At 41.5% G+C, this 26861-nt stretch overlaps 1 protein-coding gene across 4 annotated transcripts in view; it reads left to right on the top strand.

The window, feature by feature from the left end:
* Nucleotides 1-18563, top strand: part of arhgef3 (Rho guanine nucleotide exchange factor (GEF) 3) — a 49236-nt gene extending 30673 nt beyond the window's left edge. For all 4 annotated transcript variants that reach the window (XM_080845659.1, XM_080845661.1, XM_080845658.1 and 1 more), the window contains 4 exons: nt 1178-1435; nt 2889-3059; nt 15984-16170; nt 16445-18563. In XM_080845659.1, coding sequence (XP_080701785.1) covers nt 1178-1435; nt 2889-3059; nt 15984-16170; nt 16445-16755 — 927 coding nt within the window. In that variant the 3' untranslated portion in view covers nt 16756-18563. The remainder of the gene's footprint in view (nt 1-1177; nt 1436-2888; nt 3060-15983; nt 16171-16444) is intronic.
* The last annotated feature ends 8298 nt before the right edge of the window (nt 18564-26861 follow it).

Below are 26861 nucleotides of genomic sequence, written 5' to 3' on the forward strand. Positions count from 1 at the left end.
TATTTTATAACTACTATAAAACTAAGCTATATATTAGCTATAAAAGGTCTATAGTTGTTTAACACAGAGGCATCCAGACTTCTATTTTTTAAGAGTAGCTTAATGGCAGCTGTTTTTAGGGACATGATGCCTGATAGCAGTAAGTCATTAACTATTTGCTGCAAGTCAGTTGCTACAGAATTAAACATAGTTTTAGATTTAAAGAGAGAGAGAGAGTGGTATATGGAACTGCTTGTGGGTGAGATAAAAAGAGTTGTGCAGATTGGCTACATTTAAAACAGCAGATATCTTGTATTTTTGTGGAGCAGGACTGGCTACTGATGTACTGTCAAATATGTCAGTCTCTGTGTTTTTTTACACAAGCAGAGATGGCAGCATTCCACATAAACACCCCCACGTTCGGTTTACAGCAAGGCACCACTGGGGACAAATGCATTCATCAAAGAGACACACTTCTCGGTTCATCCATCACAAAAACCATGTCCTCCAGATAAAGCATTTGCATTATGTCAATCTGGCAAAAGTGGATATTGTTCTTACCAAGCAGACATCTCTTGGTTTTGACTGAATGTAGGAGTGTAGAGCCTGATGACACATTGTTTACATATTGATGGGTTGCCTGTAAATAACCAACTAGCAGATACATTGCATCATCATTTATGTAACTTGTTTGTTTAATGGATTAGATTAGCAATTCAATCTCTAGACATGCAAGAGAAAACAGAAATGTGATTTGTTTTTTTGTTTATGGGCCAAGACTCTGCAACTTTCCTTTTAATCTGTTGTGTAGCCATGTTGATATTGAAACAGGGAATCATCAGCACCCTTCTAAGCGCGCATCCCTAACAGATATGCCCGTAGATCTGTGCTCATTGGAAGCCTTCTGGTAGCCACACTGTGCTTTGGAAATAGACTGGATCTTCATTTTCTCTTCATTTATTTTGTATTTTTGGGCTTTAAAAAAAAAAATAGAAATGCATGCCTTTATTTGGACAAGACAGTGAAGTTATGACAGGAAGCGAGGCAGAGAAAGGATTGGGAAATGACAACAGGCCACACTTGAACCTGTTTCCCCGTGGGCAATGAAGCCCGTAAGTGGGGGAACTTATCGGCTTGTGCCACCGTGCGCCCCTCTCTCTGACTAGTTTTGGCTGTCTCTTACACTGTCTTTCTGCAGCTACCATGTCTAGACTCGTACAACAGCTACTGCAGTAACCAGGTGGCTGCCAAAGCCCTGCTGGACCATAAGAAACAGGACCACCGTGTGCATGACTTCCTGCAACGCTGCCTAGAGTCTCCCTTCAGCCGCAAGTTGGACCTGTGGAACTTCCTAGACATCCCACGCAGCCGCCTTGTCAAATATCCCCTCCTTCTAAAGGAGATCCTCAAACACACACCCAACGACCACCCTGACCGTCAGCACCTAGATGAAGCAGTGAGTATACTGTACACATAACCACAGTCACACAAAATACAGACACCTGAAGCACAGATGTGTGAGATATCCAGACATATCTACAATAATTCACAACAAAACTACCCTTACTGTGCGCACAATACAATCGTATTCACAGTATTGATTCTTTGTTGAGCTCTAAGGAAACATAGAGACTCTCCTTGTTGAAAACTGAAAAATATCATGGTTTGTTTATTTCATAGACAGTAAAAATAGGTTTATTTCAACATCACCACGTTTATTTCAAATCATACCTTGAGGATTTTTAAATACCTCTGTATACCATAATACACCAAGCTTGTACTATACAAACACAAAAATATTTAATCTTATATGAAGACTACATTACTGCTGTGCATACTATACCACAACACACACCTGCACCCTAAAAGAACATTTTTGTCTTGATTAGAGCTGCAACGATTAGTCGACAAAATCGACGACATTGATTGTGAAAAATCTTCGACGTGGATTTGTATGGTCGACACGACATATAATATAAAAAGATAACAGAGCTACCGGTAATTTTCATTCGGCATTGCATATAGGAAGTGCGGAATAGCTGCGAAAAGCGAATTATTCTAAGATGGCTCATGTTTCCATGGAAACAATAAACAAAGCTTGGTTTAGCAGCTGCTGCATATTAGATATGGCTACAGAAAAGTTGTCATTTTTCTCAATGATGGTCATTTATTAGTAGTTTAAGAAGCACTATTTCAGTATTTCAAAGAGAATGGGCTGTGGGAGCATGAGAACAGTAAGCCTCTAGCAGCAATTATCATAGACATACTGTATATCTATAACTTATTGTAAGGTTTACTCTTACATGTTTGAACAGAACGTCTCATGGAGGATGCTTGCTAACGCTATTTCATTATGTTATGTTAAGTGCAATGTGATAAATCAGTGAATTATCAGAGTAGCCTGTGTTTTCGTTTGTTCTGAATAGTTAACCTCCTCCACTTAGCAATCTTCAAACAAAAGATTGTGGAATTTTTATTTTTTTCATATGTTGAATTTGAATGTCACCTGAAGCCCAGTTATTTTGCACTTGCAGAGGCTTGATTGCTATTTTGAGTTACTTTTAAAACTTTATTTGCACTTTCTCTTTACTTTTAAAAGCATATTTGCACTTTTAATTTATTTATTATGATGATTACATTTGTATTAACTTGTTACTCAAATCCATTTGAAATTCAAATTCCAACATTTTGAATCATTATTTAAATGTATGGAAATAATCGTTAGATTAGTCGATTAATCGAAAAAATTGTCGATAGATTAATCGATTACCAAAATAATCGTAAGTTGCAGCCCTAGTCTTGATATGCCTTCTTATAAACCAACATAATCACTGTTTCCCCTTCATTTGACCATTATCCTACTATTCCTGGATTTTTTTTCAACCCAATATCTCTTCTTGCTCCTGTAGATGAACATGATCCAAGGTATTGTGGCAGAGATCAATGCCCAGACAGGGGAGTCAGAATGCCGCTATTACAAAGAGCGTCTTCTTTACCTGGAGGACAATCAAAGAGACATTCTCATTGACAGCTCCCGCATCCTAACCTGCCATGGAGACCTGAAAAACAACAGAGGAGCTGTGAGTTACCCTCTCTCTCTCTTTCTCACTCTCCCTCCCTCACTCACACACACACACACACACACACACACACACACACACACACACACACACACACACACACACACACACACACACACACACACACACACACACACACACACACACACACACACACACACACACACACACACACACACACACACACACACACACACACACACACACACACACACACACACACACACACACACACACACACACACACACACACACACACACACTTCTTTGAGATATACAAATACTGATTTAAATACCAGTAAAGTATCCGAGTATTGTCAAGAGCCTGCCTTCATCAAACAGACACTGGAAAAGACTGAATAAATATGAAGGGTAGGTTTGATGTTTGATTTGGCTACTTTTAACAGTTGATACAGAGCAATACCTGGCACACATACAGAAATTAGATGATGGGTGAAAAATCACCCTAGTTAGTTCAGGACTCCTGAGCTGCATGAAAGTATATTTATTAGACAGACAAACAACAACAATTGCAATTGGGCTCCCCTCCCAGCCGAGGCTGACCGTGAAGGCAATGATAAACTCTTCGCACAAAGTTTATATAGTCAGAAGTTTAGCTTTGAGCAGGGATGATCACGTGGTGGATTTCTCACGTCCGAGGCTCCCTGTCTTGCAAGGATGGCAGTTTTGCACAAGGTCGGAAGAAGCACAGTTCCTTTCTTATCTCCTCTGGTCTAAACATGCTCTTGTTCATATGCAGACTTAGTGGCACCTAATATTCTGGTTACACACACAGAGAGAAAAGCCATGCTCCTGCTTTCATAAGCACATAATTCACAGGAATATATTCAAACAAGTCACTTGATTATTATATTCTTAAGTCATTAACAGTGTTTGGAAATAATCTCTATCATTAGATATCTTCATACACACTGATGCACGCAAAACAACCACATGCATATCGCATTGCCCTAATTACTAACAAACTGACACTCACATATACACGTTATCTGCCCTTTCTCTTGCTATAGTAGCAGTTGTCATTGAATTGTTATACTGAAAATAATCAAACAGTAATGTGCACTTCTGTCAGTGTGTATTAAGACTGGCATCTTAAGCCTGTACAACATCATTTCTCATCCAAGATACAGTGTGATTCACTGTAAATCACATGATGTGGCCACAGGTCACCTGCTCCCAGTTCCTCAGTCAGACAACCAACAAAAGTCATATACATTTCAAACAAACAGCATATTATGGCATCCATTGACATACAATGTCTTCTTGCCTCTCTTTTTCTTCTTTCACTGTCTTACAGACACACACTCACATTATTGCATGTCCACATGCTAGCTAGCACATTTAATACAACTGAAATCAGCCTCTCCTCTGTTCTGTCCCATTCTTAAACCATGTTGTGGCCATATTAACAGGAAACAGTTCAGTGGGGTGCCAGTCTGTCAGCTGGAGCTCTTGTAGGCAACAGCTATTTATGTTTGTAGTTTTTAGAATATAAGCTAATTTAGTGAATTTTAAAATGGGCAGTAGATTCAGGAGGTATAGGCTATTTGGGGCGTTGAAAGGTTACCGATCTGACAGCTTTACCTGCTAATGGGTTCAAATATTTTTTTTTGTGACGTAAATCTTTTACACATACTTGCACACAGGCATGTATGACACTAGCAGTCATGTGTGTGTGAGTTACCGTGATGGACAGAGCAGCCAGGGGTTAAGTGAAATGGAGTTCATGAGGTTAAACATGAGGCACACACACACACACTCATTTAGTCATTTAGCAGACGCTTTTGTCCAGACTCCTCTCTACCACCCATTTGTTATATAAGTAGTCAACCTTAGCCAATGAAAAGCCTTGTGCCAAAGGGTAGCCCCTAAACACATACACATACATATTCTACCCACGTAACCACACTCCCACACACAGAACAGTCCCTGAGAACTCTCTGAAGATTCAGTCTCTCCACATCACAGACATAGAGTTTGTGCTCCCACACTAACAGACTAATGATAGAGAAGCCATGTTTTTATTTTGTCATAAGGGCACAGTTCAACTAAAAAACCCTATCAGATCTTAGCAGTCTGGCCTGTAATCAAGTGTGTTCCTTTTGCAGTCCAAAACGCAAATGGGAAGCACCTGGTGGGACATGAGCCTCCGAGGGCCATGATGACCTGCTTGACTGATAGTAAGAGCAGCAGTGCTTCATTTTCACGCTGCTTTTAATGAGGGGTTCCCATCTCTGCACAGCACAAGCCTGGCAGTAATCAGTGGGAGTAACTACAGAGGGGACGTAATCACAGGAGAAGAGCGTACACAGAGTATTTGGTGGTTGAGGGGAAGAAGAGTGGAGGTGTGTGTGTGTGTGGGGGGGGGGGGGGGAGCAAGAGAGAAAAGAGTAAGAGAGTTAGCAGCAATTATATCTTTCAGTTCAAGGCAAAGAGGGATAATAACCTCCACAATTGTCAGGTTTTATATTTCTCTTTTTTTCAGAAAGATAACCAGAGTTTCTCTAGTCAGGGAAATGTGTTTCTTAAGTGTACGTAATCTATTTTCCATTGTGCTGGTAAAAGGTTGAATCAGAGCAGACAATGCCTTGTTTGCAGAAGATGACCTTTCATATTGTATGTCTGGTAAGATGAACCTTTACTGTACTGTCTGGTGAAGGTCAGGTGCAGCTGTGCGTGTATGTGTTTGTGCTTCTCCAACCTCTACTCATGTGTTGCATAACTCCCCCCACACCACTGTCAAACCTGTACCAGCTCAAATATCCAGATAACATAAACAATGTGTCCCCATTAAATCAAGTACTGTCAGATCTAAGCATTCATCACAGCATGGCTTTATAAGGAACTGAAAGTATGAAGAACACACCTCTTCCTGACATCCTGGAGAGGGAAGCTTATTCTAGTATCAGGTGTGCCAAATGAGGCTTAAAGGCACCCAGTGCAACTTTTGCACTTGAGACTCGAAAAATAAAAACATTCAATTTCTAGTCTTTTTTACACGTAGTAAGTTTCAATAACTCCATACCATTACATATCGACATTCAAGGAGCAAAGATGAGACGTCGTTGTGTGGTGAGAACTGATAGAAAATCGTAAACAACAACAATCGCCGGTGGGGAGAGGCCATTATTCCATTGACTGGAATCCTGCTTTATTTATTGGTGGCACCAATAAATAAAGATTTGGGGGAAAAATGGCGGCGATTGTTGTTGTTTACGAAATGTAAATCTTCAAATCTCCTGGTCTGTGTAAATTACAAACCATCCATGCAAGTATTGGATGTCTGATATAAATAACTGGATGCCCTCCAGATATCTTCAACTAAACATGGCTAAACCTTAGATAGCTCATCATTGGTCTTTAACCTTTTTTGTACTTAATACCTCATACATGCTTTTTTTATCCTCCCGGTGTGATGATTATAATGCAATCGTTGTAATGAGACTTTACAAGTGGAAGGGTGACCAAACCTTTTACATGCCATCTTTTGCTGTTAATAGTCTTCTTCTTCTTTATCATCTTCATCTTCTTATTCCTCTTCTAGAAAGAGTACCTATGGCAGCTTATGGCTAACCCTAACCCTCCTTCATTTCGAATGAGAAGAATGACATGACCAAAAGCCAATCAGTCTTCTCAATGTGGAAGGAAAGATCTTCTTCAGTGTAGTAGCAAGGAGGTTGGTCTCCTATTTGAATGTAAATTGTTTGATAGATATTTCTGTGCAGAAAGCTATCCTGGGTTTTTCTGGATGTCTGGAACATAATATCATGATTTGGCATCATATTCAGGCAGCAAGGACAGATGGCAGAGACCTCTGTGCAGTAGTTTTGGATCTTACTAAGGCCTTTGGAGTGGTGCCACAAAGTCTGTTTTAGAAGGCATTCAGCTTCTTTCAGGTCCCTGAGATGAGTTCAGTGTTAAATCAAAGCATATTTTGAGGATATTCAGTTGTGCTTCAACATAAGTCACTACACCACAGCCTGGCAGCATTTGGAGATTGGTACCATGGCTGGATGCCATTTTAATGTTGGCTTTTTACCATGGCAATGAAGGTACCTCCCATCTGAGATAATATGGACGACATAAAGATGCCTACAACAATCCATCGGATATACCCATCGGCTGTTAGCCAGGTTGAATTTTTAATCTGAAATGGGCAAGGATGAAAGACAAACCTAGTAAGTGTAGAAGGGTATCTATCAGTAAGGGAATACTGGTGGAAGATATATTGATGGTGAGGTGATTCCCTCTATCAAAACCAGTGAAAAGTCAGGTAGATGGTACAATTCCATTGGACAGGTTGAAGATTTGATAGAATTCATCGTTATAGCTATCAATACCATTAATAAGACCTTATTGCCTTCTTGAAATTGTGGTGCTTGCAGTTTGAGCTTTTGCCACACGTAATGTGGCCTTTGACTGTGTATAAAGTTGCTATTTCAGGGGTGGAGAAATTTGAGATAATCATGAATAAAGCAGTAAGTACTGTAGCATTGTATGGAATTGGAGTTACCAGTGACCAGCTTGGTGGAGGAGTTCAAATTTGCTGAGACCAGTCTATAGATAACTTTGTCACAATCAGTGCTGCACATGATTAGTGATGGGAAATTCGATTCACTTAGAAGATTCATAGTCCTTTGAGTGAATCACTAAAAAGATTCGAATCTTTTGAGTCCTTTGAATCTGAATCAGTAGAAATGTTGTCGCTGAATGAGCCCAGCAGCCCACTCCCTAGTGCCTAATACGCACGCTCACAGCAAACCACTGTAATGCAGTTTTGAAGATATCCAGGGGAAATATGCAAGCACACACACACACACACACACACACACACACGCAATAAGCCTAGATACATTGAACAAATTGTAACATGATAGGCTTGGCTGGTTAGGCAGCTTATCAGAATTAAATAGGCTATGTAATTTCGGAAATTCTGAATAGATAGCCTACTTATTTGTTATTCTTACTTAATTTAATAATTGAATTGTCATGTTTACAATAAACAAATTTCAAGAAAATTGGTTCAGACGAGTTACAGTCGATTTTGACTGAAAGAAGTCATCAAATGATTTAAGTCAGCTTATCTACCTTACCTTACACGTTAAACACGGCCTGAAAGTAGCGTTAATGTTGTTACAAACGTAGAAAATTAATCTGACGACGGGCCTGCTTGCTGTATCAATCAATTGAGGTTGGGTGAAAGACTTACTCAAAGGACTCAGGTGAAATGGGTCGGACGCGTAAGCTATCCGGTTGGGTGAAAGACTAACTCAAAGGATTCAGGCGAAATGGGTCGGACTCGTATCCGGCTGGGTGAAAGACTAACTCAAAAGACTCAGGGGAAATGGGTCGGACTCGTATCCTGTTGAGTGAAAGACTTACTCAAATGACTCAGGTGAAATGGGTCGGACTCGTATCCGGTTGAGTGAAAGACTAACTCAAAGGACTCATATTGAATGGGTCGGATATATTTGAATATTAAAAATAATGCAAACATCGGAGATGTCGCCAACGTTACTATTAGTCTCAGATAGCAGTCACGTTGGCGACATCTCCGATGTTTGCATCCTTTTTAATTTCATCTGAGTCCTTTGAGTTAGTCTTTCACCCAGCCGGATATGAGTCCGACCCATTTCACCTGAATCCTTTGAGTTAGTCTTTCACTCGACCGGATACGAGTCCGACCCATTTCCCCTGAGTCTTTTGAGTTAGTCTTTCACCCAGCCGGATACGAGTCCGACCCATTTCACCCGAATCCCTTGAGTTAGTCTTTCACTCAACCGGATACGAATCCGACCCATGAATTCGCTCAGTCTATGGATCTGGATCTGTGTACAGCTCTGTCTACAGGAAGTTCGGATTCAACCACGCAGCTGGCAGCTCCGGGTCCATATCAATAGCTATGCTTAATCTAAGTTCCTATGCGGATGAAAAACGGATATGTTAATGTTGTTATAGACCTACAGTTTGATGACATTCGTGCATTGTTTTAATAATGTCGTCCATAGCAGCCAGAACCGAAAGATTCGGGTTAATTGAGACCACGGACTCGTGACTCATGGGTGAATGTAAGGATTCGGATCTTTGAATCCGATTGACTCAGATTCAACCACCACTACACATGATGGCAGTACTCCGATTCCGGCCAAGCCCCGATTTCTCTCTCCATGGGGTCTCCATGGGGGGTTAACTGCGTTATCTCACGGCACATGGCAGTGACAAATCCAGATCTTGGCCGCGTCAGTTCAAATCAAATGTGGAATGTTTACAAGCGGGCATCTGCTACCGTTGATTATACAGTAAATAAGTTGTGAAATGAAACAAAAACACACCACAGTTAAAGTTGTATTAGTATTGATTGATTCACATCGATATGAATGGATTACATGACTATTACAGGCATGCAAACTTGTCGCTTTTCGGCGAAATTCGCCGTTTCCCCACCGAAATATGCCATTTACGTGAATCGTGTAGATCCAAGGAGTTTTTTTTGGGGGGGGGAATTCAGAGGAAGATGAAGAACAGCTGCATTACTTTCTCGTGAACAGGGATTAAAGTATTCCGGCACCGTGCCGGATTTCGGGCGTGCAGCGTTTGGCTGCGGGAAATAAGGCTAATATAATTTTTTTTTATATTGAAAACTCGTTATCATCACCATTACTTTCGAGTTTATGAGTTCGTCTGCCAATGATATGAAAAAAGCACAACTCAGGCTGTCAAAAGAACATAATTAGCCAATCAGAAGTAGATTAGGGCGGGTCTTGGGAAAATGTGCTTTCACCATCGACTTTTCTGTATCGCTCTGCCTACGTAGATGCCAAAGTAGAGATACTGTCAGACCGAAGCAGAGTAAGTTCAAGCATCCTTGGGAAGATGCCCTCCTAGTTGATGAAGGATTGAAAAAGAAATGGCGCTGGGCATGAATAGAAGAGATAGGGAAGGACGGTAAGACTTTTGGTAGCCGGTGTAAGAAGTTAAGAGAAGCAGGTGCTCTCTTGTTGTGCTCAAGAAAGCTACTGTATGCAACTAGCGGGAAAAAGGTGCTTCCACTTATTCGTAGAGCAGCTGTTCGTGCTATCCAACACACAACGCTTTTACTGGGAGCAACAACCACATCTGATGTTCTGGCATCAATAACTGACTGTTAATGTGCCCTGAAAATATGCGTGTGTACGTTCATCGCAGAACACAATCCAGGCAAGCTCGCCCAACCCCTGGTGAATTTATGCCAAAAAATAGCTGAATACAAAATTGCTTTGACTAAACTGTCAATATCCAATCAGCATGACAGCTATTTTAACACACACGGCACAACACCAGAGTTTAAAAGACGTATTTCGGAAAAGCTAAAGCTTTCCTTAAATGTCGACGAAGCCACCAACAAGAACCTGGACAATGTCCTTGTTCGTTTTTTTGTTGAAGATACAACGCAGTAAAAACGCAACACTTGCCAGGCAGGAACATGAATATAGCCAATGCCTCAGCAATTAGGCTACTGTATGCTAGAATAAAAGATGTATATTTTATTATACGATTCTTTCTTCTGAACGAAGTAATTATGGAAATGTTGCAATATAAAACTACATTCTACAGCTGCTCACTGTTGCTCTTTAACGGTTTAAAAAGTGAATCACTGTCCTTTTTCATATATCCTCAATGAAATGGTTGCAAATCCAACCTTCTTTCACTGACTGAATTTCACATACCCTTATAACATGTCACCTTGTGGTTGTAGGTCATCTTGAAATCTTCCAAGGACAAAGCTTAGCAGCAAAACTTGTTATCAAAAGAAATCGTAAATGCGACATGTGTTAGTACCATAGTGTTAGTACCATATTGTAGTGAGGTGGAGTATTGCTGACCCTCTTGGGATTGCAGTTTCAAAAGTCCCACCATAATCTGCCATCATTCATTTCTAAATGTTTTTTTGTTTGATTGTTTGTTTTTTTGACCCTGTAAATGTGTCCTCGCCACAGGACGCCCCCCCCCCCTCGCACTCACCCACATAGGCCTAGAAAAAAAAGTTCAGGCTCAGGATTTTCTTTTGCTTTAACCCCTGCGTGAAGAAGCGGCAATTTTTCCTGTCACGCAACCTTCTCACCTTTTTCACCCCTGACCAGTTTGCATGCCTGCTAACAAGTGGTGGAAAAGTAATATGAAAATATTTGTTCACTGAATTAGCGCGTTCTGTCCAAAACAGTTGCGTTTCAGTTTCAAAGTTTCAGTTTCGGTTTCAGTGTTTCAACGTGAATGAGAGGAAGCACAAGAACTGAGCGTCTAGCAGCGATTATCATATCATAGACGTACAGTATATGATGCATGTATATGTCTATTGGCAGGATCTCAAGCACGTGCAAAAGTTGTTGTTGTCCAGTTGAAATCTAGATTCGAGAGACACATGCGCGCGTAGTCCGATTCTCAGCGTAATCCGATCGTGTATCCAGGGGTCTACATCGGAGTCCAGTCGGACTCAGATTGGACACAGTAAATCTAGATTTGGGGAGACACATGAATCGGATCTTCGATTTAAATCGGACTGAAATCGGAAACTGGACACGTGTCCGCACTGAGTCCAAGGATCCAGCAGTCATAAACACGGTTCCGACTGTAAAAATAGGGAAGAAATCAGAAATCAGAAACATATTTATTGTCAAGTAGGTATACACCTACCTGAAATTTGCTCTGGTGTGTACAGTAAACATCAAAACATACACACACGTGTGGAATCCACGAGAAGCGGTTCAACATGCACAAGGCACATTACAGCATTGGGATATTATTAGACAGGTGGAAGAGCAGGATTTGGGTAAGATGGCAGTTGGAAAGTATTAAAATTCCCTTTAAAGATGTGATTTACTGAGTCTTTGAAAGGAAGAAGCTAAAGTGGTAGCAGAAGTGAGGGAACGAGGTTGGCAAACACACACAAGATCAGTGGGGATAGGTGTTAGAGGCTTTGTAGCTAAATCAACAACAACACTGTTGGATTGAGATTTTGTGGTGGGTCACTCAAAGGAGCTTTAATGGAGTTGTCTGAGGCTGTTGAAAAAGCGTGTCAGTGGTTACGTCTGAGGCACTCAGATTACTTGGGGACATGTGAATTAATTTGTATTACGGGAAGAGACCTGTTGGCACAAGATGTTTTATTGCATAAAGTGACCAGGGTTTGTAACCCAGTTTTATTCCTTACCCTAATCAGGGTTTGTAGTTCCGGGGGCTCTCCCACACCCAACCCCTTCCCTTACCCTAACCTGGGTTTGTTTCCAATTCTTACCATAACCTCGGTTCGTACTCCTGATCGGGTTGCCCCAGTGAAATGCTCACGAAGGCAAGATAGGTTGTTGGGTATAAGTACTTGCACGTGACAATAAGAGGGTTTGGCTGCTGCAGGAAGTCCCCAACCAATAATTCAATTCAATTCAATTCAATTCAATTCAATTTCTTTCTTTTTTTATACCCTAACCCAGAACAATAAATTGTCTCAAGGCGCTTTACAGAGCCCAGAGCCTGGACCCCTTAAGTGCAAGCAATGGAAACAAGGGCAAGGAAAAACACAGCATGTACACAGCATGCATTTAGTAGATAAAATATAAAATATGTACAAACATCAAATGGTATACACATGATGCATACAAAAACAGCTTAGTGGGTATACACTGTTCTCATAGGGTTACTGTTACAGGGGTTAGGAGAGTAGGAACAGAAAAAACATGGTGGCAATAATTTACTGTATATTGCATATAAATGCTAGCATAGGGTATGGGGTAGAGTAAGTGTACAACAGTACGGAAGTGATGGGTGCATTTGGGCCGAGGGTTTCTACAGGTAGACCAGGTGGAGAGGCTACAGCAGAGTATAGCACAAGGATTTAAAAAATCTTTCCTATGTAACTAAAAATGGATTAATCTAACTTAATGTCCTTATTAGCATTATAGGTGGTATGCAAATAAATCCAAATCTGTTATTATAATTGTTATTATTACTAGTAGTAGTATCAACTATAACTACAGGGCCTATACAAAGTATCCCCCCCCCCTTGGTTTGCTGAGCTGGGAAAGACTGCATACAACTGTTGCCGGGTTCCCAGCTTTATGGGAGACTGGCAAAGAGAAAACTGCTGTTGAGAAAAACATGACATCTCAGCTAGAGTTTGGCAGAAGGCATGTGGGAGATTCTGGAGTCAAGTGGAAGAAGGTTCTGTGGTCTGATGAAACCAAAATTGAGCCAGACTAGATGCTATGTTTGGCATCAACAAAATCAAACACACACCCCCACTGTGAAGCATCATGCTGTGGGGATGCATATCTGCAGCGGGCCCTGGAAGTAGGGGTGGGCGATATGGGCAAAAAAATAATATCTCGATATTTTTTTCATTTTGACGATAGCGATAATTAGACGATATTTAAAAAAAAAAATGTGATCGGAATTCTCAGAGTTATACCTTCTTGGAGATTACAATAATGGGCACAATGTTTAAGGGAAACACTTCTTTATTGTCTTTAAACAAAAATAACTTAATTGAACTGCAATGCAGATATATTGAACTCTTGTAATAAAGTGCTCCATGCATCCATGAAAATTATTGCACATCAATAGCAGTTCTTATGGCCTTATTAAACTTAAAATTCTGTCTAGGATTGTATAAAAATACAAATACATGAGCATTAGAGCATGGATCGGGACGAATTTTTCTGTACGAGCCCGGCCCGGTCCGACAGCCCCACGGAATCAATTTCTCAACTGTTCATAGTACTAATGCCACATTGACGTACGTTTTTTATGAATAGCCTGGCTTTATTAAACTGGGGCATCAACAGTTAAATGCTCTCTCTCACAAACAAGCGCTGTTAAACGCACAAGAGTACACAATAAGCATATTTAAATTAAATGATTCACATTGCAATAACGTTTAGTAAAATGGTGCGGCTCCTTTAAGGTTCACCGAGAGGGACAACGGTGACGCATAGTTTGGATGTAGCAACAAACATTTATATGCTGTGAAAGTGTTAACCAGTATGTGAGTAACGTGAGTTTTGTTAAAGCATAGCGTGTGTAATGTGTAGCTATTTCATTCCGTTTGCTAACCTTTCCTGCTGTCTGTACTTACTAACCAGCAGCAGACGTAAAGGAAGGGAATTAACCCTGAAGTTAATAACATGCAATCTACTTCGGCCATGGAGCATTTTACTCCACTGCAATATTCAACTACGTTCAGCGACAGACAGCAGGAGAGGTTAACAAACGGAATGAAATAGTTACACATTACACATGCTATGTTTTAATAAAACTCACGTTTTATGCTACACCAACGGAGGCACAACAGACATCACCATGCGCTGCTTATCTGTTGCAAAGTGGATGTGAGAAGTCATGTCACGTGATCATGTAGGCCCACTAGTCGTGTGAGTGCCGTGCTGTGGGGAGCGCTGCTGCTCCGTAGGCTATATTAAGAACATGATGTGAAAAGTTTCCCCGTGCGTGTCATTGTTTTTGGCGAAGTCATTTAAATACTCGATAATGTAATTTTGCACATCGTTTGAACAACAATGACGATATTATCGCAGACGATATATATCGCCCACCCCTACCTGGAAGGCTTGTTAAGGTACAGGGTGAAATGCATGCATCAAAATATAGGGGAATTCTGGAGGAAAACCGTATGCAGTATGCAAGAGAACTGCAACAGATTTGTTTTCCAGCAAGACAGTGACCCCAAGCACATAGCTATAGCTACACACAAATAGTTTAAAAACAGCGTTTATGTTCTGGAGGGGTCGAGTTAGAGTCCAGACCTTAATCCAATTGAGAATTTGTGGCTGAACTTGAACTTGAAAAGGGTTGTTCACTCATGATCCCCATGCAGCCTGAGAGAGTTTTGCAGTGAAAAATTGCGGTGTTCAGATGTGCAAAGCTGAGAGACCTACCCTTACAGGTTCAAAGCTGAAAGAGACCTACCCTTACAGGCTCAAAGCTGAGAGACCTACCCTAACAGGCTCAAAGCTGAGAGACCTTCCCTCACAGGCTCAAAGCTGAGAGACCTACCCTAACAGGCTCAAAGCTAAGAGAGACCGACCCTCACATGCTTAAGCAGAGGAAGACCTACCCTCACAGGCTCAAAGCTGAGAGAGATATACCCTCACAGGCTCAAAGCTGAGAGAGACCTACCCTCACAGGCTCAAAGCTGAGAGAGACCTACCCTCACAGGCTCAAAGCTGAGAGAGACCTACCCTCACAGGCTTAAAGCTGAGAGAGACCTACCCTCACAGGCTCAAAGCTGAGAGAGACCTACCCTAACAGGCTTAAAGCTGAGAGAGACCTACCCTCACAGGCTTAAAGCTGTAATTGCTGCCAAAGGTGCATCTACTAAACACTGACTTGAAGGGGGTGAATACTTTGTGTTTTATATTTTCAATTCATTAAGATTTCTTTGCAGAGATCTTTTCACTTTGACATGAAGGATATTTTTGTTTGTTTTCTGTCAAAAAAGAACATGATGGGGGGCACTGTGGCGCAAGCTGATAAGCCCCCCATTTACGGGTTTCATTGCCCGTGTGGACACAGGTACAAGCCTGGCCTGCTGTCGTTTCCCGGTCCTCTCCCCACCTCTTATCCGCCTCGCTTCCTGTCATAACACTTCACTGTCCTGTCCAAATAAAGGCTTTAAAAAGCCCAAAATATCTTTAAAAAAAGCAAACAAAAAACACGATTCAGTGTTAATAGCTCTTTATTCTGTTAAAAATGTTAGACACAACTTGGTATAGCCTATCTACCTCCACCAATAATAATTTCAATGATGAAGCATAAAGTTAAGTTCTTTAGCTGTGACTATGTTTACATTTATGCCTGATGAATGCTGCACTGAGACAGAAAAACATACAAATTTTCATCTCATCCTTTCTTCCCCAGAAACTGCATGTGTTCCTGTTCCAGGATGTGTTAGTGATCACACGAGCCATCACTCAGAGTGAGCAGCTGTGGTTCCAGCTCTACCGACAGCCCATCCCTGTTCGTCTGCTGGACTATGAGGATCTGCCGGATGGAGAGATACGCCTGGGTGGCTCCATCAGAGGGGCCTTCAGTAACAACGAGAGGAGTGAGTAGACTGATGATCTGAGCATCCACCTGGCAGACTGTCTGCGTAGGTTTGGACCTCTTCTGCTTTTTAAATCCTGGTCAGGAAACACCCCAATCCTCTACTCACTTTGCTCATGCAGAAATCTGTTTTCATTACAAAGCAGATGCATTATAGTCCCTCTTTGTTTTACAAAGGTACATTTGAACACTTTCAAACTATTTTACAGTGTCTTTCTTTTTATTGAGCGACCATCCGTAACTAACCTCATCCTCTCCTGTCTATCATTTTTCAGCTAAGAACTTCTTCCGTGTGTCATACCCCTGTGGAGGCCAGCTGCAGTCCCAAAGCTTCCAGGCCAGTGACACCTTCAACAAGCAGCAGTGGCTCAACTGCATCAGGCTGGCCAAAGGTGCAGCCTCCATGGCTGCTGATGACTTAAACCCCTCTCCCCGGCCATCAACCCCTCTTCTGGGGTCTTCAGAGCCCACGTCATCGCCCCCCCACCCAGAGCCAATGGAGGGCCTGGAGCAGAGCAACACTGAGCACTCACACTGTAGTATGGACGTCAGTGAGGGCTTGTGCCCCCCCCAAAGAACACACTGAGTTGACAGGGGATTCTCAAGTGTGATCAACAGCTAGCAATGGATTCTCCAGACTGTGATATGGTAGGATGTAAAGGTGGGGTTAATACCGTGCCAGGTAGCATCCTCCTCACCCCCCCTTGCTCTGATATTTACACGTTTATTAGTGCAGCTGAAGAGAATCTTTTTTTCATTGGTCAACTAAAGCGGGTTAGCAAGCACTTCTATTTCTTTCATGGTCTTTATTTTTTTGTTCCCATTTTTTGTCATCCCTCTTGTGTGAGCTGTTTATAAATCGTTCGTCCTTTCTCTCTCTCTCCCTCTCCCACCATTTCCCTTTTCTTAAGATATTCTCACAGGTATGCAGGAGACTGGTAATGTTTTTGGCAGTTGCATTTGACTGTCTGTAGCCCTATCGTGTATAGTCTTTTAGAGGAAAGAGAGTTCAGTATTTGGTAGGACCTCAAGACACTGTCATGTCCTCACACTCTTACCATCCCTCACCACCACCACCACAACAACAACAGCACCCTAGCCTGTGACCTTCCAGAGGAAATATGATATTCTTATATATGTTTAAAAATATATAGTAATGTATAGGTAAGTTGCTCAGTCAAATCAACAAGCAGAATGTTCTGTTCTACTGACAGTCTTTAGATCATTGAACAGCATATTTAGCAAGAAGTGTTGCAGAGCTTTGCAAAGACGTCAGTTGAAGCCATGTCAGTTGAAGCCATGCAGTATTTTTTTTACAGAAAGTGTGTCACTGGGACCCAAACTTGTAGCAGACTAAAAAGGCTGAAAATAACGGAGTAACTGCAGTTATTCAGCTATTAGCACAGCTAGTTGGCTAAGGGCCCAATTCCTGTGTTATCTTTCAGGTTGATTTTCTTGGTTGGCCAGTTTTTTTTTACAGAAAATAATCAGTCTGCTATTTGGTGTCAGTGCTCTGGGGAGGAAACAATAGAATTGGGATTCTCCCCTCATTGCTGATAAAAAATTGCCAAGGTGAAAGGAGTTCACTCTCACAAATACAGGTGCACTACTGTTAAAGCTTGACCTTTACGAGCAGCTTGAAGTCTACAGCATGTAGTCTACTAGTCATGTACTTTTCATAGAATGGCATAAGGTATATCTTTGCCTTCGTTCATGATGCGAGACGTATAATTAGGGATGGGAACCGAGAACCGGGTCTTGTTGAGAACCGGTTCCCAATGAGCCGAATCTTTGGAATCGTTAGCCAAATTCATAACCGGGTCTGTTAACGGGTCTCTGTGCCGTTTGCGCATCTCGATCTAAAGTGAGGCTTTATTTCACCCGAACTGATGCGAACACGGTCACTTGTAACCTCTGTAAAAAATGTATTTCCTCAAAGGGAGGAAGTACATCTACCATGAATAAGCACTTGAGCACACATGGTATAAAATTACAAGAATGTCATGTTTTCGATGCCAGCAGCAGCTCAACTAACGTCGGCGCTTCATCCCTTACTTGCCAAGGTAAACTCCTCAAAATGTTTTATCATAAGCCATAACGGTGTTACTCGTGTGTTATCAGCAAACGTTTGCGTTTTCGTGTTAACCATAACTAAACTTAGCATTGAATTGCTTAACAGAATGGGCGATGTTGGACATTGTCATATATTATATATAACTTACATAACTAGGCTAGCTTAACTGTATAATCTTCTATTTTCAACCGTTGGCTAGAGGCAGGGGCAGTGCTTGCCTCCCCTCTGTTGGTCCTAGGGTAGGGTTAGGCTGTACAAAAGACTCCGTTAATAAGCAAGCAACGCGTGCAGCTCCCTCAGTTTGACAGTTCGATATGGATAAGTTTCTCGTAGCCAATTCAGTGGCAGCAATAGCTAAGTGTTAAATATACTGAGTGCCTAGTTTGTACATGATACAAGTAATTATGTTTCAGTACGTTATTGTGTTTGTAGTGGACTCTACATTGCTATTAGAAGCGTTTAGCATAATAGTTCGCTATTAGCAATACAACCAAGCAACCTACAAGAAAATATACAGTCCTTTACCTCAATAACAAGGGCTGTATGTCAGATCAGAAAATTCAGCGATTTTGTTAGTGCCATTTTTTTCATTGTGCAAACCAGCGTTCGCTCTATAAATAATCTCCATTTCCATCCATCTGATGATGAGGTTCTAAATCAGACGAGCTCAGATGCTGCTAGTCTGTCATCGTTACAGGCTGTAGTTAGTACGTCTTCTGTAAGGAAGGAGCATTGTTATTTGTATGAACGTTTATATTAAACAGAACACATTTTATTTAAGTTATGTAAGTTTTATTTAAATGTGTATGTAAACATTCTAGAAATTTATATAAAAGAACATTAATGTAAAAAACCTGTTTGTGCTCTTTTTTCGCCCCTTACCAAATTATAAGAATCGTTAAGAGAATCGATAAGGAATCGGTTCGATAAGCAGGAATCGATAAGGAACCGGAATCGTTAAAATCTTATCAGTTCTCATCCCTACGTATAATACTTGTTCAGTGGATTCATTTACACTAGTGCTGTTGTCAGTTTACTGTAATGGCTATAGCAGTGCACAAACCTGTAATTTCATGAGACATAAAGCATGTTCAGAGTATGTGAACAAGTTGTCTATTCTGCCATGAAGCCCCAAAAGAATCCATGTTGCCATTTGATGTTTCTTCTGCTAAAAGTACACAAACTGTTTAAAGGAAGAGTATGTAGGATTTAGAGTGATATATTAGCAGAAATGGAGTATAGTATTCATAATTATGTTTTCATTAGTGTACCTGTAACTACAAATAATTATGCCTACAGAGGAAGGGCCCTGTCCACGAGGCCGGCCATGTTGTGCTACAGTAGCCCAGAAAGGATGAACCAAAACACTGGCATTGGAGAGGGCCTTTCATTTTTATGGCACCTGGCGGCCACCGTAGCTTCTCATACACGCTTGGAAAGGAAGAACTATTCTGTTGCTTGCAATCTGCAGCCTCGTCGTTAGATGCTACTGAATCGTACATACTGAACCTTTAAGAGGCATGAAAAATCATGTGTCAAAAGTTGGTCAAAGTTTACCTGTCAGGCGTCATAGTGTTTTTTTTTATATATATAACTGTCATGCAAAGAAAACAACAGCCAAATAAAACATGTAAAGACAGTATATGCTTTTAATGTTATTGTTTTTTGGATAAAATATATTAAGTTTATGGATTTGGTTATTTATAGTGTTTTGTTATGTCGGCCTATTTTGTTTGTTTTCTTGCTAACCATTGGATGTGGTGCATGTTGCATTGTTACAGGATGTGAATGAGTATTGAAGGGTTTTTGAAAATATTTATGATTAGATGACAAGAAGAATCATGCATTTTCATAAAGCCGTATGTTGTGTTAGAATGCCAAAGGACAATGAGTTTTGTGGAAGGAATTGTGGAGTAGAACGGGGAAAGTACCAAATAAATGAGACCAAATATGTAGTGCTGTCTCAGTTTCTTTCTCAATCACGCTCGAGCTTTGAGTTTGTATGTGTGCTATGTTTCTATTGGGTGTACTATATGGCTCTGAAACCTTGAGGTCACCATCTTAGTTTTAACTTCAGACAGCTTTGGTAATTCTTTGCACTTGTTGGCAGGATCATGTACACTACGTTTTCATACTTCTGGCTTGGTTGGGCTATGTTATCAGGAGGACCTGAATGACACCTGCATGTAATTTCATTACCGTTTTGAAAAAGTAAATTATAGCATTGGGCCAACTGGTTCACCAAGTAATGTTTATAGTGAGTCGAACTGTGTACTGTACAGCGTGAAAACTCACTTGGGATATTTAAATAGCTCTTGGTTCCCCTCTGCTGGAGAAAATATGCACACACATAAGCAGTAAATGTTTTGCATTTGGTGTGAAAACAAAGTAGTATGATGACATTATACATTTCACACATTATAGACGTATACAATACTACTAAACATTACAGTAACAATAATCACTCTACAAGTACAGTATTTATCAGTAATGCTCCCTGCATTTGTTCTCTTCTAATACATCTTTGGAGTAAAGAAATGCCTTTAGATATAAAATACAACTGTTTCTTCTTAACTGGGTTTTATGTTTGACAACATGCTATTATTAATACTCCTCATGCTGATGAGCTTTGTTTTGTGATTTAAGGTGAGGGATAGTATTTCTCTTAGGCAGGAGAGAGAGGTTAGAAATAATTAATCCTGGGGGAACAGGCCTGCTTGGGTTAGGACTGATGTCTCTTAGGATATCAACTGTTTGGAACCAAACCAGATGACATGATAATGTCATCCTTTGTTTGTCCATCCTTTGTCATATTGAATTATTTAAATAAGAATTACTTTTAGAGTCATTCCACGCCAAACGTACCAATTTAAGAAAATTTCCACACTCGACCATCGCAGATTTGGCTGAAAAAATGTAAGGTTGTTCCTACACTTCTTAATAGGAATAGTCCCAAATATTAGCTCTCTACTCCCAACAGTTTTTTTTACAAAAAGATGTTTTTAGCAACTATGTCATGTGCGTTTTCAGGAGCTTTTTTAGCAGTGTTTTCTGAAAAGACATTTTCAAATTGCTATAACTTGAAAGGTATTTCAGCTAGCTCCTTCAAACTTTCTAGGCTTAAAATCTGATGCCATTACCAAGGGTATGGCTTGGACGTATCATAGTATTCGGGGTGCTTGAATTTGCTCAAAAATATTTCTCTATGCTCTGTTGCAGTCTTTGAAGGCCTGTGGAGAGCTCAATGTTAAAGCTAGAAACTTGATATTATACACATACCTTCCTATGTATGCTCTGTATATTGTATTAAAAACCACCCTATGTGATGAATGATCTGGAAGATATTAAAGCTCTGTGTCATAAAGTTAGTGCATTTTGTTACCATTTGAATATGCTTCCACAGGCCGTTGAATGCTGGGCTTCAGATGCCTTCCTGATACTTCCAACCCACCAATGACCATCATAAACACAGGTTATATATTTGCCAAGTGTCATCAAGTGTCACTGATCTGGGCGCCCTTTGAAAGCTCTGTGTCATAAACATACCTTTTGTTACCATTTGAATATGCTTCCATAGGCCATTGAATGCTGGGTGTGTACAAAAATCTTATATTTTCAAAACATAATTGTGAGAAAATGAGGCAGAACACCATCACAAATTTTTGATATGTTAAGAACAAATATCTAATATTTCCAAAACTATTAGCTTCATGTTGATAAATGCTGTCTTACCCTAACCCTAACCCTAGCTTTAATATCTTCCAGATCATTCATCACATAGGGATAGTCTTTTAATACAATATACAGAGCGTACATAGGAAGGTATGTGTATAATATCAAGTCTCTAGCTAACATTGAGCTTTCCTCAGGCCTCCAAAGATGCTGCAACAGAGCGTAGATAAAAATTTCGAGCAAATTCAGGCAACTCGAATACTATGATAAACCCCAGCAACGTCTTTGGATTATTCTTCAAGTCATGGGTGTCGAGAGCGTATATTTGGGACTATATCTATTAAGAAGTGTATGAACGACCTTGATTTTTTTCAGCCAAATCTGAGACGGTCGAGTGGGAGCCATTTTCACACTTGACATAGAATGACTTTTACAAATTTTTCATATATACACTATAGGATTATATAGGATTGGGAAAAAAACGTTCCATTCAAAACTTTCTGCCAGGAAGATGCTAATGTATTGTATATATTTCCTTATATTTAATATAGACACGTATATTAAGATTGGCTCTCTTACTTGATGAAAGCAGTTTGAAAAATCCCTGAGACAAGCTAAGACAAAATAATATGATGCAACTGAAAGCAATAATTCCAGACTGAAAGACCTATGCTCCTCTGTGTCTTCCCCCTGACTGCTTGTTATCTAAGGGGGCCAAGCTTTGGGAATAGAGGTGATGCTTCTTTCCATTCCTGTTCCTCTGAGGTACGCATTAGGCGTGGTACCTTTGGAGTGATTTGCAAAGAGCAGATGGGGCAACCATTGCACTATCAATGATCTTGGGGATTATGTTAGCAAATAGGGTTGTAGATTGTAGCTACAGTTTGAAATGGAACTACTGATTGTATCCTATATGTAAATGCATAGGGATTTCCATATTTCTCAGTAGGGAATGCTTCCATGCATACTTACTTTCTGACAGTGATGTATGTAGTAATGATAGTTTGGTTCACACAAGGCTAATACATAGAAAGGGTGTAAACTCGGTTTATGAATAGCAAGAGGAGTGTAGAATATCTTTATGTTTGGGTCTATCTGAGGTAATTGCAAACATTGGGCCTCATTCTTGAACATTTTCTGAAGTTTCTTCTGAAATGTTTCTTACGGACTTCGGAAAACCAACGTAAGAAAAATATCTCCGCCAGATTCATGAACGCCTGAAAATGTGTTCTTATGCAGCCGAAGTGCACCTGAATTGGCATACATACACGCCCCACCATCTCCTTATAAGGGCACGCAACCGTAGTGACGTGTGTAGTCGGAATCGACCATATCCACGCAAAAGCAACTCGAGCACGAGTCATGTCAAAGCGGAAACGAGCACCTGTCTACTAAACGCAGATCTAACTACTAACAGCAGAGCTGGAGGTACTGTTGCAGGATGAAGATGTGTCCATTCTATTCCACTATGGCTATTATTAGGGAAAGCCTCCCGATAGCAGCTATCCCTCCACATACAACCGTAGTCTAGGGGTAGGCTATATCTGGATCCCACTGTCTACCGGAGAATCCCCTAATCTATATGCGTTGCATTGACTGGTTAGTCAGCGGTGTTCAAGGCTAGGTGTCTGGGATGTGCCAGAGGAAGTTGCCAGCTTACCTTGGTATAAGGCTTGGCCAGCCCAGATGAATGACCCGGCGCCGACTAGCCCCGTCGTAGCTGCTATGCGTGGAGAGTTCACAAGTAGGGAGGAAAACAAAAGAAACAAACGCACCGAAATGTCCGATAGGCAAATAAGTCCCGCAGGTGAGTTCACGGCGTCAGAGCTAGGCCGTCTCTCTCTGCTTGCTACGTGATTCCACTCTGCTCTCCTGAGTGCTCCCAGGTGAGCCATTATCACCTGTTGCCTCTTTTCGCTCAGCCAATGAGCAGCCTGTGTAAACCGGCACTCCCCCTGGTGTATGGGATGTGAAAATGGTAGTGTACTGTCTCGGTAATTGCATCTATCTTTGCCTATCGTAACATCCCTCCCCCCTTCAAAAAAAAAAAAAAAAATCTATTTATATATATATTTTTTTATTCCTTTTCCACCACTTTAAATATTTTGTATGTTTTTTATATTTTTCTCTAAAATCCTACCTTCTCTAAAACTGCCTTGACAAATGTCTTAATATGGCCCACATAGTCACGGGCACACAGCCGTAGTCTAAGTCACATTCGACAAAACATCTTACCCCGTTGCGTTTAAATTCGCGACAAGGCATCCGCAATCACGTTGTCTTTCCCCGGTAAATGTTTAATGACTAGGCTATAGGGCTGAAGTATCAAACTCCACCTGAAAACTCGCTGGTTGGAACCACTGAACTTGGCTAAGAAAGTGAGAGGGTTGTGATCAGTATAGACAATAATAGCACCACCTCCTCCCGCCAGATACACTTCAAAGTGCTGCACGGCTAACACCAGCCCAAGCGCTTCTTTTTCCACGGTGGAATAACTCTGATGTTGGTTCAATTTCTTCGAATAATAAGCTGGCTTTTCTACTCCTGCGCAGTCAGCCTGCAACAGAACTGCCCCTGTTCCCACATCACATGCATCCACCGCTAATCTGAATGGAACCTCAAAATCTGGAGCAGCCAACACAGGGTCACATCATGACAGAATGGCTTTGACCTTTTCGAATGCCATCTGACACTGGTCGGACCAAGAAAACTTCACACCTTTACGCAGCAAATTGGTCAGTGGTTCTGTAACCGCAGCGAAGTTGGCCACAAACCTCCTATAAAACCCACACATACCCAATATCCGCATCAACTGCCTGCGGGTGGTTGGAGGCGGCACATCGAGGATGGCCTGGATCTTGGCTGCCCTAGGCATAACAGACCCTTGGCCCACCTGATGCCCTAGATATGTCACTTGACCCTTCCCCAGCTCACATTTAGGCAAATTCACCACTAGATCTGCTTTCCCCAATCGATCAAAGAGCTGTTCCATGTGCTGTATATGATCTGGCCATGAGTTACTGTACACGACCACATCATCAATGTACGTAACGGTGTTGGTCAAACCGGACGTAACCTGATTCATTAGCCTTTGAAACGAGGCCGGAGCATTTTTCATGCCAAATGGGAGAACTAAACACCTGTATAATCCCTCAGGGGTAACGAACGCAGACACCTCCTTGGCATGATCAGATAATGGGACTTGCCAATAACCTTTCAACAGGTCAAATTTTGACACAAAGTTGGCTTTCCCAATCTGATCAATGCAATCTTCTAGTCTGGGAATAGGAAACGCATCCGTTTTGGTTACTGCATTCACCTTACGAAAATCAATGCAGAAACGAACAGACCCATCTGGTTTGGGAATCAGCACCACCGGTGAGCTCCACTCACTTTGGGCCGGTTCAACAGCCCCAATGTCCATCATATATTGTAACTTTTCTCTCACAAGAGCACGTTTAGCTGGATGCATCCTATAGGGATGTTGCTTAATGGCCGGAGCATCACCGGTCTCCACATCATGTATGATCAGAGACGTAAGCCCTGGCCTATCTCTAAACAGGGATAGATGAGACTGAACCAGTGCCTTTACATCTTCTTGTTGGAATGGAAGTAAATGTTTCAATAACACATCCAGATCTGCCAAGGCAGCAGAATTCTGTAGCCGAGCACTGACTGGTCCTCGACAGTCTACCTCCGCAGGTTGCTCTGCCTCTGACGGCAAAACACACCCCACCTGCTCACAGGTTGACACGCTACACACACTCTTTTGACTGGAACGTTGATAGTACTTTTTCAACAGATTAACATGGCATAGCTGGGTGGACTTACGACGATCAGGGGTCCCCACCACATAGTTGTGATCCCCTACTCGCTTTACAACTGGATATGGTCCACAGAACCGTGTGCCAAAACCATCCCCCCTCATGGGCATTAGCACAAGCACCTGCTCACCCTCTGAAAAATTCCGCGCTACTGCCTTCTTATCATACTGTTTCTTCATGACTTCTTTGGACTCTTGCAAATTACTACGGGCTACCTCACAGGCAGAGGTCAGTCTGTCCTTGAACACAGCCACATACTGCAACAGACTGCCTTGTTCCTTGGGTTCCAAAAACTTCTCTTTCATGATTTTCAAAGGCCCTCGCACCTCATGCTCATAGACTAACTCAAAAGGGCTAAAACCAGTTGACTCATTCACTGCATCACTGCAACAGGAAAGGCATCGCCACGTCCCAATCCCCAGCGCACTGCACAGAAAAAGTCTTGATCATGGTCTTAAGCGTCTGATGACACCGCTCAATTGCTCCTTGTGATTCTGGGTGGTATGCCGAAGACACAATTTGCCTAATACCCAATTCAGACATAACCTCCTGAAAAACCCCAGAAGTAAAATTGGAACCTCGGTCCGACTGCACCTCAAGAGGCAAGCCAAACCTCGAGAAAAATGCAAGCAATGCCTCAATAACTGGTCGCGCCTTAATATTACGCAAGGGTACTGCCTCGGGAAAACGTTTTGTGACATCCATGATGGTAAGCAGATATTCATTTCCTTTCTTAGTTTTCTTAAGGGGACCGACACAATCAATCAACACTCTTGAAAAGGGTTCTTCCACGACCGGAAGTGGTTTCAGTGGCGCTGTGGGGATGGTTTGGTTGGGTTCCCCCACCACCTGACATGCGTGACATGTACGGCAAAACTCCACCACATCTGCACTCAATTTGGGCCAGTAAAAATGTCTAGCAACCCTCTCCTGGGTTTTACGAATACCTAAGTGTCCGGCCATTGGCTTCTCATGAGCCAGTTTGAGGACTTCCTCGCGATAACATACCGGTAAGACAATCTGACACAGCACCGACCACACCTCAGTGGCAGGACGCTTGGGTGGCCTCCACTTTCTTACTAACATGCCATCTCTCAGATAACAGCCCTCTGACAATGTTTC

Source organism: Sprattus sprattus (assembly GCF_963457725.1).
Source record: "Sprattus sprattus genome assembly, chromosome: 10".
In the NCBI taxonomy this organism is placed as follows: domain Eukaryota; kingdom Metazoa; phylum Chordata; class Actinopteri; order Clupeiformes; family Clupeidae; genus Sprattus; species Sprattus sprattus.